The following is a 15884-nucleotide window of genomic DNA, read 5'->3' on the forward strand; positions in this document are numbered from 1 at the left end:
TAATAGAACAGGCCTACCCAACATTTGGGATGGGAAACCTAAGATGGGTCAAGTATTGTTGTTCTCAGGCATTTTTTCGTCGCGTGAGCTTTTCCTTAATTCATTTTTTACTATTCCTGCTGGCAACACCCAGTAAATATGCGTAATACTTATGAGGATGAGTAATTGAGCGATCCACTTTGACATTGAGTTGCGTGAGCCCGAGAGCAGCCTGATAAATGATCACACTCCATGCCCGAAAGCCAATTATTAGTAAGATGTAGATAAGGCAGACCGACCGACAGGCTGAGGAATAATGCAAGCAAATGTTTTGCATTTGTTCGCTCTTGTTACGTTCTTTTGTCCGGCCATTTGCTGCTGCCAATTAAATTTTCAAATTCGATAAAAATCGCCAGAGTTTAAAAAAAGGATCAAAAGCATTTGCCAACTACTTAAAATATAAATAAATGGCCGAGAGGTCTTAGCCGCCGCTGCCTTGGCCCCGAGTAGAAGTAGAAGAGCCAAGCGAGGCAGATGCTACAATGGAGACCGCAACAGCTGCCAATTCGACTGGAGGCCCAAAAAACAAGAAGGAAAACAAAAAACGCAGAAGACGACGACGGGGACGACAGCAATTGGAATCTAATTTAAAATTAGTGCTTAAAGGATTGAAATAAATTTAGTCAGGCGACGGCTGCCGCTTTTAGCCCTTTTGGCCGACAGCAAAAGGCAGCGGCAACAGCAGCAAACTCATTGAAAATGCGTCTTTGAGGTCCGGTTCCGGTCGATGCGATGCGATGTGGCAGGTGGCTTGATCTTGATCGGGAATTCTGCCGAGCTCGCGAATTTTGGGATCGAGATAAATGAATGCATAGGCTAGTTTATGCCACTTAAAAAGACTTTGTTTTGGGTAAATTTATCAGAAATATATATAGATTATAAAGAAATTGTAAGGAAATTGCGTGAAATATTTGAGGCAATTTTAAAAAGTGATCAAGTGAAAAAGTGTAGATAGAGCTGAATTAATTAGTAATATATTTGCAAAGTTTTTTTCTTTGTTTTAACTTCTGATTTTTTGTTTTGCTTTACCGTTGGCCTTCGTGGCTCTGTCATTCTGCCAGCCTACGGAAGTCAGTTTATAATTATAATTTAAAATTTATGGGTTCGAGTCATGGAATGTGCCAAAGACAATTAGGTTCTTTTTCAACGGATCGTGGAGATTGTGTCATGTGTTGCCCACGCGAAGAAAAGATTGGATTGTTTTGACAAAAACTTAAATGTAGAGTAAGTACCGTTAGTCGCCCACGTACAAATGTATATCCATAGCGTGGGTTGCTAATTAAATTGCGGCGAGCATTGAGCTGTCATTGACACATTTTTTTTTCGAATTTTTGTAATTTTATTTAATAACTGAACAATATTAATTTACAACCTGGGTTTGCGGTTTTAATAAATCAGTCAAAATCAAAAGACTTAGACAACAAACTCTTAAAAACAAGAAAAAAATTATACACGAAATTTCATCATGAAAGGTTTAGTCCTATCTATAAAGAATATTATATACTTCATACATACGAGTACAATATAACCGCTCATAAAAGGCACATTAAAAACTATCCAACTCAAAGCGGAATGAATACAAAATTTCTAAAAAATTTAATAAATCACTTTTGATTGTGCCATTGTTATTTTTCTGAAAAAAAACACAAATTCACTCCAAAAATTATAATTTGGTTAGACAAAGGGAGAAAAACAGAACAGAACAAAAGCTCGGCTCACACATGGCTTAAAATCAACAAACGAAAAAAACGAAAAGTCAAAAAGAGAGGGGGAAATCATTCTAAAGTAAACAGAAAATATAATTTCGCTTTGACATTGAATGGAAATGATAATCATCAACATCATAATCATTTCGACCACGTAATTACAAATAAAAATAGTTAACAAAAGCGGCAAAAGGGGGCGGAGGGATTTTTCTAGCCATAAGAATGGCCAAGAGTAAGGGCAAGAAGCTAGAAAAACAGCGTTGGCAAATAGAAATCGCGTGTGCGCTGACGCAGCAGAAAAATATCCAAGAACAAATCCAAATAGAATTCTACTATTCCGCACCCACTTCCTTACCACCTGGCCACCCCCTTATCCATTCTACCAATACTGGAGTAAAATTTTTCAAATAGTAAAACCATAGAGGGAGCGAGACGGGTGGCACGCACAGAAGTTGTACCTATTATTATTACTATTTCTATTTCTTTATTTCTGTGGCCCAGCACACACGTTTTGAGCCAAAAGTGTGAAGCGTCTTTTGTTGTTTTATTTGTTGCCTTATTACGCATCAACATTTAACCTTGAGTCGGGCGGGTCAACGGCCGTTTTGGCCAGCGAAAATTCTAACGATTTTTGTTACCAGCCACAACAACCATAACAATCAGAATAAAAATAACAAAAAGTAAGTGGTAAACCTGATGGGAATTAACAAAAGCACAACTTGCTTTTGTTAGATGATCGTGCTGGTGATTCTCTTGTTGATCTGAGTTTGGAGTCATACGAGGCGTATGCGTAATAAATGAAAGTTTACGGGGAAAGAACAAAAGTTGTAAGCTACCAATTAACTAGAATTAAATTATTTACATTTCTCAATTCATGATACAGTCTTCAATCATCTCAATTAAGATTGAACCGCTTCCGATTATTGTCACTCAGCTTGGCAAACAAAGAGAGAGTCGAGTTCTGCAGATCTTCCGCCCTGCAGACTGACACTGACCTTGTCAGAAGCAGATAAAATTAATGATTTATCGCTTCCCTTCCCACTGTCAAAATTTATTGTAACAAAGCAAACAAAACCTCAAGTTTTAATTAAACAATTTTTAACGGTACATTAGCAATACGATCACCGTATTTGCCGACAGCGAATTTTTTGAGATTTTGACCTTTACCTACACGGTTTTTGTACAGCGAATTGTGTAATATGATATATGGCAAGTGTGCGGTCTCAGATCGCTCTTTCCATCTCCCTCCATCGCACTGTCTTGTCATGGGGTCTTTTTGTCCTCCCCGCCGACGTGGAGCAGTTGAAGTCATCAACACGTGTCTTGATTAATACTCACTGATTTTTTCGCACAACGTTTTAATGGTTGTTATTTCCCACAAAACTCTATGCCCTTCCCCGGTCCTCCTTCGAAATCGCTTACTTTACGGCTAAGGAAAAAATACAGCAAATAATGAAGGCGAAACCCCGAAAAAAACAAAATCCAAAACAATGGAAGCACATACAGACTTATTGTCCCTTTCCTCGCCTTCTACTTGACCACGATATATAGTACGTATAGATTTTATATAATAAGCACAGCCATATGTATGTGTTTGCGTTTAATTCAAGTACGCATAGCCTTTTTTTCGTCAATGCGAATCGAAAATAATTTGACCGTGCTGACTTTATTTATATTCACCAGCAAGTAAATCAACACACGTCCAAAAAAACAAATTTAGGTGAATGGTTAATAGAATTAGAAATCACAACCACAACTGACTTCTTTTAAAATAGGTAAAATATTAATCCTTATAAGATAAATAAATTTTATTTTTAAAAATAAAAAAAACTGTGAAAGTGGGATTTAAAAATTTATCATAAATCCTACACGTCAAAAGTCCGATTTTCAGCCTCTACCTCGGCTTAATCACAAGTTGTTGTCCAAATTTGTAGAGAGAAAAAAAAAAAGGAAAAAAGAAAGTAGCTACCAAACTGTATTGGCCTGATGTGTAGGAGGTTGGCAATTGCAATTACCGAGTAATTTCTTAATTGCTTCGCCGCTCTATACTTGGATTGCTGGTGCGTTTATCATCATAATTATATAAATATAAATAAAAATAATAAAATCATAAACAGACATAAAAGTAAAAGTGCCTGAAACTGTGTCAGCTCTAACCGCAGGCATCAGTTGCCGGCTCAAAGCTGAAGGCTACCGAAGTCTGAGAGTTTTGCGTTACAAATTTCTTTGATTCCATCGATTGTCTATTGTGGGTGTTGCTCGTGCTGCTGTTTTTTTTTTTGTTTTTCGGTTCCATAGCTGTTGTTTCATGAAGGTTTTTGCAAAAAAAAAAAACACCTCAGACTACACAAATAAACGTAAAGCCGCAAAATATATACACATAAAAAATGAAATGTTAAATAAGCACGCACTTGCTGCTTATTTGTTTAGAAAAAAAATAAAAAACAGCAAAAAATTAAATGTTACAAGGTTAAGCCCTGGCAACGGCACGAATTTATTGTTTAAATTGAACAAACAAAACTTTTAGCAGAGAAATGAGTAATGAACGAAACAAAATTATGCGAATAATTGGGCTAATTGTTGGCCGATTTTGAGCGATGGTGAAAAAAATATAAAAAGGTTCAACCAGATGATGAAATTCTTCTATAAATATTATCAACAATGCCGATGTTATATTTTGGGCTAAAGAATAAGCAAAATAGCTAAGTTATAGGTAAAGATACTTGATTTTCTTCTCAAAATGTTTATTTTGATTTCGTTCTCCTCCGTAAGCTATATAAGACAGATATTTGTTTAGATTCTGGGGATCGAGTGCATTACCAATAAATTAATTATTTAAAATCTTTAAATTTATTGATCCCCGATGCCATTATGACATATAAAATATAGGTACATCTAAGCTTTATTTAAGTTAAAGATCACGTAACTCTCGTCTCAAGAACGAAAAATGTCTTTATTAAAAACTGCACCCCTTAGAATTTATTTCTGTGCACTCTAAAATCCAACAATTAATTTCGCTTTCATTTAAATTGCCAAAAATGTTAGCGTGCAATCCACAGGCGGCTACGGCAATCTGCGTTTCAGTCAACAGCAGACCTATATGCGTTTTCCGTATATTTACTAGCAGCCCAGCCGCCTTATCTTATCAGGCTAAGGGGAACCGAAGAAAACACGGGGAACCATCGAGACGAGGAGCGCACATGGAAGGGGACAACGCAACGGAATATTGTTTATATTAAGAACAAGAAAAAGAGCAGTATTTTTATGGCAAAATAAATAGCACAAATGTGCATTATCAGCTAAGTGCTGGTATCTACAATGTACGTATGCTACGCACACAGTTGCGAGCCCAGGCTCGAATACACTATCCGATCCACCAATACGCAGGCACTAACCCCAATTTGAACTGAACGATTGTGGGGCACTGTGTTATCACCGAGGCCCGAAAAAATAAACCCACACACAAGCACACACACCGTCGGGAGAGAGAAGCAAACAAAAAAAAAAAAGAAATAGGCAGCGAGAGTTGACAGTCACTTCTCTGCTACTTCCCGTCTCGCACTTTCTCATAACCCTGATTAGGCGGACCCGAAAAAAACATGTATTTAGACCAATTGAGCTGGGGCTCTAACTAAAATATTGATTTACAGCACGCAAACAAGGCATCAACCACTGACCAACGCGTACCCTGTCCCCAAGTTGAACGAACCGAGCTAGAAAATTCAGTTCGTTTATGACTTGCGACTAATTAAAATAATTATTGCTGGGACTTCCGCACTTTTCAGCCTGCAGTTTCATATATTAAGCCCCCCGACGACCCTGAACTTGAACCCAACTATGAGCGAAATAAAAAATACAACTCTTGCAAATTAACCAAAATCGTTAAAAGTAAACACAAAACACAGCGACTGCCAGTTCATGAACTCTTTGGCCAAGTGTGAAGGCTAAATAGCTCTGAACAAAGGAAAATAAACACGTTTGGCGTATAGAAAATGCGAGTAGGTAAGCTTTTCGTAGCCCTATCATAACGTAGTTAGCTTGTTGTCTCTTCTCGGCGCCATTTACATATCCAGATGACGGAGTCGAGTGTGTAGGTATTTGTAGATTTACGGCTTTTAGCCAAGTTAGCGGTGCGTTCTGAAAATATATATGATTTTTTTCGCAAAAAAAAAAATGAAGTTTTTTCCTTACTATTAAATTTAAAAAATAAAATTTTGAAATCAAATAAAATTATTACTTTTTAACGTTTTATGTTTATTTTTAGCATAAGATTAGCACAATAGATCGCCTCGTGGTTTGTTATATTGACTTGACTTTCTAACGAGCGTTTGAAGAGAACTATTCAAGCAGGGGAAGAGAGAGAAAAAGCATCGCTAACCATGCCCATTCAAATTTTCAGTCAAAAAGAAGAAAAGAAAAGAAATTCAACAAAACAATTCTGATTACGAAAACTACTCATTTTTTCCGCGGTGCGTGCGTTCTTGTTGAGCCAAATCACCTTAATCACCTTTTCGCCATTACGAAAGAGTGAAAGATGACGCCCCAACGCAACAATCGCTTGCCCTCTCTCTCGCATACGCTCCTGCCGTCCCGCTTCCGCCCACGCAATGCGGTGAGCGGAGCGGGCCGAAATGCGTGTGCGTTTCCAATTTGGGTTATTATTCGTGTTCGCCCTAGTTTTCGAGATACAGATATATATAAACGTGCGGTAGTGAATGTTGCCCGGCCGGCGTTGGGTGATGCGTTCCCCGCAACAACAACAACAAAAACAACAGCAGCAACTACAACCGATAACAGCTCCGATAAGTGACCGACCGGCCTTCCCGACCTACTTCTCGACCCATTGATGAATACTCTGTTTTTGGTTTAATTGACAGATTGGGGTCATTGGCTGGCGGAATAATAAATGTCCAGGATAACATGCCAAATTTTAGATCCCTAGTTGTGAAAACATCAATTGGTTTATCATTGGATCCTAATTATGACAAATTGATCCATCCTACGTTTCATACTGCTTTAAAGTTTCATATGCTAGTATAGGGACTCTGATGCAAGTTCATATTTTTTCTTAAAAAATAAATTTGTTGTATGATAGTTTGGATATCAAGTTAAGAGCGGAAAGTTCAGACAGCAAATCAGGTCATATGTACATACGCTTGTGCTAGCCCTAAGAACCGAATTCAATGCTCAACTCAGCACATAGTCAATCCCGAAAATGAAATCGACAGAGAAAAACCCGTACTCAATTTTCCAGGTCATTGTGTGCCTTTTCAAGTAACACAATACAGACCAAAACGATTGCGTTCGGGTAGGGTAGTTGGAGGGAGAAATAACTTCCTTAATTGATTGTGAAACCGTACGCCGCAAGACATCTTCAATTGAAATTACCACCAGCAGCAACTCTCATTTACTCTTGCAATTGATTGCGATGAAGGAGCGAGAGAGAGAGATAGAACCTAATGGTTTGGCGGAAAAGTTTTTCTAGCATTTCCCAAGGTGTTTTGCTTGCAACTCAGCAGCAAGGAGCGTGGGCGCCTCATGCTGAGCGAGAATTCATAGCTAATGGCTGTTGTCGTGGTCGAGCTAGCTAGCTGACCTACTTTCCGGCACGCACTATCAGACGCCGCCCCACACCCAGCCACCCCCACATTTCCCCACCCCATCCCCCCACTTCCATATTCTTCTTACTCTCTGACGCTCGGCGAACGTAATCAGAAAAGCTTTGATAAGGTTCCTGCTGCTCGGGGTTTTCCTCAGAGTTTACACATACCTGTAAAGAGAGAATGAAAGGGTTTAATTAATCAACGTTGTCTTGAGTATGGAAAGACTATACTATTTTAATTGATACTTGAAATTTATATTATAATACCCTTTCTTGTCTTTTATTTTCAGGTGTAAAACTTTGCGTGACAACTTTTAGACAACATGCAGAGGTCAAGGGTTAGGATCACGTAACACTCATAGCTTAATATGGAAATCCACCTCATTTTCGCCGGACGAGGCAAATTATAGTCGAAAATTATTTTAATGAGCTCATTATTGAGGGGTGTGATACTCCACAAAAATCCCACTAAATAGCGTATTATTTTTTTCGATGATTAATCATATTTTTTCGACTCGAATTAATTGGCACAAAGCAAATAACTTGACTGCTTGGCATGATGTGCAAAAGCAAATTAGAAGCCAAAGTTAAAATAATTGTAAAATATTAATGTTTGAATATTTTATTGCGGATATACATATATTTTTTTTAATTCGCGCCGTTAATTGAGCCCGGATTGGTGTCAATGCCAAAGAGTTGTTTATGCATTAAATCTAAAGAGTTTTGCTGCTTGTATTCACTGAAACAAATGGAGACGAACACTACTTAAATCAGTGGCTGATCTAGAATTTGGTTGTGAAGGGGGATTTATCCACCCCATTGATAATAATTTTAATCCTTTAAAATCAGCATCAACAACTGAGTTTAAATATTCGTTCGTTTTACCGCATTTGCAATCAATCGAAATGATTGCTTACACCGATTTTCCTCGCAAAAGGCTGGTGATCGCTGAAATCTATTTTGAGTTTTCAGATCAATTAACACAGAAGCTGCAATTGAAATTTCTCCCCGAACTGTCTACATGATCCCAAGAGCCTTTCGCCGCAACCAATTTGCACTTTCCTCCAAATGCTGGCCGCCAGCTGATTTCAAGTTCACTATCGACAGACGGACGGCAAACAATGGGAAATTTATGCAAAAATGATTATGCTATTTGGGGGAGTAGGGGGGAAAAATTGCCAGCAATCAGCGGCGCATAAATCAAAAATTTTGTTTTCATGAAGACGTCCATCTCGCTCTCTCTCTCTCTTTTTCTATGTGACCATCTCTTTCAGTCGCTATGCAGCTGAACATGAACATGATGAAAATGGAAAAGAAAAAAAAGAGGGGCTAAGAAAAAGTGGAAAATCATGGCTCAGCGACGAGCAACAACAACTTTCACCCGGCCAAAGAGAGCGAGATGGGGCAGAAAGAAAGTGAGACAACAAGTTTATTGCTTTTATAGAAGCTCGAAGTGAAGAAGAAAGTTAAGAAGCAGAATTCCCATTTGAGCTACAGATACACTGTATCTGTATGTGTGTGCGTGGCTCAAACTCGTTTGGGGAGTAGAAGAAAGTTGCTTCGGCCGCTTAAGAATGCTGCACTAATTGGGCGGCGGCGAGAAAGAGATGGCGACTGACCAGGGCTGGCCAGTGTGTTAGTTGGTCGCCACTCGAACCTCTGAGGAAAATGTTCATATCTCTTACACCAATTTTTTTTTCTGCCCCACCGCGATCTATCCCTTTGGCTCTTTCTCTTGGCTATTGCTTAATACCAAGTATTCTTGGAATATTCGGCTTTTTGTTTGTTATTTCCATTTAGCTGTCTGCGCCCTCTCTCTTTCTCTATTTTCACTTTTTCTTTCTCTGCGGCTAATCAAGAATATAAATACACACTCACCCAAACAGGCGTGTGTATTTTTTATACACAAATATTTCACAATTTGTTTTCGCTTTTTATTTTGGACAACATTTGTGCATACACACTACTGACATACTTTGCTCTTTTCTCTAATAATTATTTATAATATTTTTAAGCGCACAGTGGGGCAAGAGCAGCGCTCTATACCGAATTTAAATTAAATTTCGATGCGCTTCCGGTTTTTAATGGTTTTTAATATGTTTATATTTGTATAATCATCATCCATCCAAATGAGTTAAATTTCTGTGATCCTTGAAATAAAGGGTTCAACATTTTCGAAGAAAAGGTTAAAAGATTTGAAAGCTTTGAAAAAATCTGCTTAATATATGAATCCCTTTTTGATGAGATAGAAAATCTAAAATTTCACTTTTGTTTTTATCCAGTTACCTAGCTTAAACTATATCTCCGTCCCGCTCTCTGTGTGCTTTTTTAGCTGTAGCAGCTGCGCATGATTGTAAGCCACTTCAATCGAACTTTAAACTGTAAGCACCAATACATTACACTCAAAATAAATTTAACCCTAAATTTTAGAAAATCGCCATTAAAATTTCTTTTTTCTAAATACAAGAAAGTTATTTCTAAATCTAAGGAAATTTTTCTTAAGTCAAGAAAGTTTTCCTAAAATCCAGGAAGTTTTTCTAAAATGTAGAAAATGGTTACCATGAACTAAGATCACCCTAAAATCTAGGAAAAATACCCTTAAAATTAGAAATTATTTTCTGAAAAATAGAAAGGCAAACAAAAGAATGAAATATTTTGGCAACGCCTTTTCTAAAAATGAGTGCCCTAACCCTAAAATTAAGCTAACCCTAAATAATAGAAACATTTCCTAAAAAGTAGAAAGTTTTTCTAAAAAATAGAAATAGTTGTTTTCACATGCTCTGGCACACCAAAATGTTCAATGCCAGAACTTGTCAGCTGCCGGCCAGCTGTACTCGTGGCGCAGACCGTTAAAGCACTTGGTTAGCAATCGAATCGACGCGGGTTCGAGTCCCAGAGCAAACTATTTTTACCTTTTTTTTAAAGTTTTTTTTTTAGTGTTTTTTAATTTATTTTATTGTTTTTTTTAATTTGTTTTTTTAATCTTTTTTATTATTCCTTTTTTTATTGATGGCAAGCGGTAAACCGAAAAAAATTTGGTTTATATTCAGCTATTTACTATATACTACACATAATATAAATTGCGATAGCATAAATATATGCATATGTATATACGTGTGTAAATAAGTAAAACGCGAATGGTCAAAATTATGCAATTAGTATTCAAATGTGTTGTCCGCTTCACCCTTTACATACAATGCTCGGTTTGCCACAGCAAGTTTAAGTGCTACAATGGTCCAGTATGTAGGCCGTTCGCTCCTCGCGCGGGAGACCCGGGTTCGAATCTCACCGAAGGACAAGTAAAAATGTAAGTTTTTTTCATGAAGATAAAATATTAACTAATCATAATTTCTACATTCCCAATCTTCCGCAGTCCCGTAGTCCACATTTACAACCACATTTGGCTTTGGTTAGATAAGAAATCCAAGCACAAATACATAATAATAAATACATAACCTTTAACATTCACAATATACAAGACAGACAACGCCTGCATATGTATATAATAGGAAGGAGTACATAATATATACGTATATACAAAAAAAATCATGATTGAACATGTTTTTTTGTTTTGTTTTTCATTTCTATTTTTTAGGAAAATTTCCTACTTTTTAGAAATTTTTGCCCTTAAATTTAGTAAAACTACCCTAAAATTTAGAAATATGACGTCAAAAATAATCAAAAGTATAGAAAATTGTGACCCTAAAATTTAGGGCGAGCTTGTCTTGAAGACAAAAGTAGGGCGATTTCCTTGACTTTAGGGTTAATTTTATTTTGAGTGTAGGGAAGATACAAATGTATATATGTTTATATGAAACATTTCTAGTTGCGTTGACTTGCTGTTAGTCACAGCTGCAGGCCGGTTGTGTCATTAACCTATAAAAACGTGTTCGCCTAGAGTGGCAGTGCAAGCGAGATGGAAGAAAGCAGGGTGGGGGAGATAACTAGCAATTGTATTTGGCTTTATTGCACTCGAGTGTCGCTTCCCTCTTTATTTAACTTTAAATTAATGGCTAGTCTACGAAAATAGCCCCCAAAGAATGCAGCACACAAGTGCATATCGAATCCATGACGTCACGTTTGATTGTGACTAACTGAGATTATAAATACATTTGTGAAATATGAATCATTTTGAATAATTTATCAAGTTCTAAATCATTAAAAATTGCAAAACATGTAAAAAAGAAAATATTTTCATATATGTAACTTAATTTAATTTAATTGTTAGTATAGTTTATAATTATTTACATCTATGGTCGTTTTAAAGCTGTAACTCATTGGAATTTCGGATGACAACTAATTTTTTTACTGCGGGTACTGCGATATCTTGATGTCTGCATGACAGTTTTGCAAAAATAAAAATAAAAATAAACATGGCTAAAAGTCAAAGTCAAGCGACTGTCAGAGGGACTTATCAATGTCAGGCGACATTCTCGCACTGCAACTACAAACAAACAGACAAACGAAACATCTCGTTAACAACAACTGTGGATACAATGTATTTGACTTTAAGAGGGGGTTGTGGGTGCTTGGGCGGGTGAGGAGCGAAAACAATTGCAATCGAACGAGAGAGGGAGAGAGCAGGAGAGAGTGGCGGCGAGAGAGCTCCACTCATTAGTTGGGGGCTCGGGTTCTTGGCGCTCCGGTTCGCTGATACACGAAGTGCTTCGTGTTCGCCTGATCGCGATTGTCGATTGCTGACAGCAGCAGCAACAGCAACAACAACAACAGCAGCAGCAACAACACCGCTGTGAAATGGCGGCACAAAATCATTGACCTCAATTTTTTCGTCATGCGAACAGACACATGCACACATTCATATGTACATTTGTACTTGCGGGTAATTGCATCGGTGTGTGGTGAGTGCAAGTAAAAATAAAAAGCTAAAAAAAAATATATATATACATATGTATGTAAATAAGAAAAACTTGTCAACTGGCGTTATCGTTCGCAAGTACTGGTATTTTATTTAAATTGTTTTGCCATTGTATAACTGCTATTCAACTTTATCTGCAAAAGGCCGTCCTTGAGCATCGGGATTCGCTTTTGAGCAAATTATGTCATAGAAAAGTGCGAATATCGAGCAACCCCCAGAAAGTTTGACAAAAGAAATGCAAATAAGCTAGCCCGAATGGAAGCGAAATGAAATTAAATGAGATGAGATGAGTTGAGTTGAAACGAGCAGCAGTTGTGCAAAGACACGCACACGAGTGCTGTTGTTGCGGCTCTTGCAACAATACCTCTTTTTTCAGGGGGTAAGGTCATGTACTTGAGCTTTTGCTCCGTAAAGCACGTTCGCAAGAGCGGGACAGCAAAAGAAGGGGGCAGAGAACCCCGACAGTCAATGTCCTTGTGGTTTGTTTGGCTTTTTTTTCTCCGTTCTGTCCCAGTTGCAGTTGCAGTTTTGACCCAGTTTGAAAATTTGGGTGAATCAAGCTTAAAGAAACAACAGATATGGGACAAGAAAGAACACAACATTGGAAGAATTGATTTCTTTTTTCTTCTGCCTAAACGTCCCAAATTAATCTAACATCTCAGATATAAACTCGCCATATACAAATATCAAAGCTTCTCCAAAAATCCACTAGTATTGAATTCGGAAGAATTTTTATTGATGGACGTATAACCAGTTTCTTATTCACCCGATATAACAAAAGATCAGGTAAGATTTAAAAATGCCACTCTACTTTGAAATGTAAGATGTTAAAAAAAAAACAAAAAAAAACATTCTTTTAAAATATATTTTCATTTGTCACAATTGAGATCTGGGGCAGTCTCTTATCTGGTTTGCATAGCAATTCTTTAGAGAAACAGTGTTTTTAAAAACCAAATTGGAACGAATAGCATTGCAGGAATGCAAATGCAGAAATGATTCGGATAGGGATAGCAGAATAACTTAGGGGAAAGAATCGTTCTTAACTTTATAAACTCAGCTATACCCATCTTGAATTACTTTGTTAAATTGAACGCAGGTCAACTGATTTTTAGAACTTTAAACACAATTTTTCCCATCTTCCTTTAGAATGCGTTATTCCACCAGACTTTCTTTATTAAATACTGCTTTATATACTACCTTTGTAACCCAGACTAGCCTTGACCTGCCCTCTGCAGAATTTATCCAGCACAGAGACAACACACGAACCCGTGACCCAGACGCCAACGAAGACGCCATCGATTGCAGATACTGTCCTTGAACTCCCGCCCACGTCCTCATTCAATTTGGGTCAAATGCAAATGCTGTCCTGTTGCCGACGCTTCAGCCTCTGCTGCTGCTACTGTTTCTGTTTCTGCTCCTGACCTGACCTCGTTTCCCCAATTGGCACGAGGTCAGTGCCACAACAACGAGTACGAATCGCCCGAGGTGACGTCACCATGTAGCCCATGCCCAACAATTGCAGTTGCAACGCAAGCAGGAAGCGAAGTCGAGTAGCCGAAGAGGAGCACAAGAAGCAAAGAAGCAGCAGCATTCCTTCAGTTTTCCCTTTTCCGGCTGCTCGCTGCGGGGAGGCCCTAAATATAGAACGACTTGAGGTAGGTTCGAGCTCAACAAACGAGCGTTGCATCAACGGCAACACAAAGGAACAGCCACGAAAACCGCCCTTATGGCTGCACATGGCCCGGTGCAGCGTGTATGTACATAAATGACATGCACTCTTCCATGACGCTGCTGATAGTGGCGAGCAAGAAATGCTGGCTGCCTGTGTGCGTGTTGATTGCACTCCAGAGGATCCAGGGGAACCGAACGAAAAACGACCATAAAAAAAGTGCTTCATAAAAGGCGCTCGTGCAATAAAATATAATTAGTTGGCCGTGCAGCCCAGAAACATTTACCACAAACTTCTGGAATTTATAAAGGCAGGTCAAGCTAAAAACGTAACGCAGATATCTCAACGTTTTGATGGCGTTTTTCGGCCATTTTCATTTAAAATAATATTTAAATTTAAATAATGGAAACTATGCAATCTAGATGTACAACGAAAAAGAACATATAACTTACAAGTTGAATTTAAACCTTTTGTTTTAAAATGTTTTTTGATCATCTGAACAGTTAAGCGTTCTCCGTAATCTACGGGTCTTACCTGATGAAATGGAATTCGCTGAATCGCTTCGCGGCGTGTGCTGCATTCCCAGGCCTCCCACTCCTACTCCCATTCCGCCTCCGCCCATTCCGACTCCTCCGCCGACACCTGCGACGCCGATGAGGCCATTGGAGTTGCCATTCGCGTGGTGAAGAAGACCCATTCCGCCCCCTGCGCCACCGAGGGACTGCTGGAGATGAAGCGGGGTGGTGGGCGTCGTGGGGGTGGTGGAGTTGATAAGGCCATGGCCATTCTGCATCTGCTGCTGCATTCCGTTGAGCCCTCCATTGAGCATTCCATGGCCGTTGGCCAAGGCACCTAGATTGGTGGCGCCCGGCACATAGTGGCCATTGGTGGAGCCTCCATTTCCTCCATTGCCGTTCCCGTTGATTGGGATTATGGTGGTCTGGGCGGGCAGGGTACTAGAGCAGCCGTGCATGGCCAAAGTGATGACGCTTTGCTGCTGCTGCTGATTCAGTCCGTTGCCGTTGGAACTGCCGTACGGACCACCGGTCTCGTTGCCGCACAGCCAGAGCTCCTGGTCGCAGTAGTCGTGTGAGTCCAGCGACGAGGGCGACATGTTCACACCCGAGGGCAGGACGAGCCCGTTCGAGGAGGAGGTGACCTCGGAGGAGGACTCCTCCGGTAGCCGCGCGAAGCCGCCGTTGTTTGACCAGCGCCGCTTCATCCTCTGGTAGCCGATGGTCGCCGTTTTGGGGCCGTTTCTCGGATCACTACGCGTCGGCTGGGGACAAGGGGCTTGTCCCTGGCAGTTGGTCGATAATGCGGAGAATTGGCTTCTCCTGGTAAGATCCTTTGTTGCTGTTGCGAAGCTCGGCGGTGTGGTCCGAGGTTCGGCTTACTCTGCTGGCGGTGTTTTCTGGGCGTTTTTCTGGCTGATCTAGTATTTTTTGCGCACTTGCTTGCGTTCAAAATACATTTTCGCCCGAACTCCTGCTCATTCAGTACGCGAAACAATCAGAGCTGCAATAAAGAGCGGGTACAACCCATAAAGATGAGTCGAAAGTGTCCCCCGAGAGAAAAACCCGTTCTCCGCTCGATTCGACGGGGTTCCTTCAACATTTTGTGGTCACACTGGAAAACGACGGGACGGTTCAACGCACTTGGGCGGGGGCAAGCTCATGAAATTTTCATTTAATTTAATTGCAAATTTTCGCTCTACCTTGAGCCAAAGCTAAGCACGGAGAGAAGTGAGCTAAGCCAGCCGAAAGGAATACGTAATTCTTGAATAGATCAACAACAGGCCGACCCGACACATGTTGCGTATCTTGCTCGGAAATCTCCACCTCGTTTAGCGGGAACTCTTTTGCCAGAGATTGCAAAAATTTGATAGGCCATCTCCAACTAAATTTATTGTCATATCTTTAGTTGGACCGAAATAGATATCTTGACTTTTCTGAACAATTAATTTGTTTGTTTTTTTTCCCACTCCAAGTT

General features: G+C 39.4%; 1 protein-coding gene across 5 annotated transcripts in view; it reads right to left on the reverse strand.

The window, feature by feature from the left end:
- The window catches only part of EcR (Ecdysone receptor), an 87222-nt gene that overhangs the window by 17739 nt on the left and 53599 nt on the right, over positions 1–15884 (reverse strand). The window contains exon 2 of one of the 5 annotated variants that reach the window (XM_017147780.3): positions 14427–15410. The exons of the other annotated variants lie outside the window; for them this stretch is intronic. Within the exon in view, the coding sequence (XP_017003269.2) occupies positions 14427–15114 (688 nt within the window). The 5' untranslated portion in view covers positions 15115–15410. The remainder of the gene's footprint in view (positions 1–14426; positions 15411–15884) is intronic. 5 annotated transcript variants of the gene reach the window in all.

The sequence above is a fragment of the Drosophila takahashii genome, chromosome 2R (assembly GCF_030179915.1).
Source record: "Drosophila takahashii strain IR98-3 E-12201 chromosome 2R, DtakHiC1v2, whole genome shotgun sequence".
Classification (NCBI taxonomy): Eukaryota; Metazoa; Arthropoda; class Insecta; order Diptera; family Drosophilidae; genus Drosophila; species Drosophila takahashii.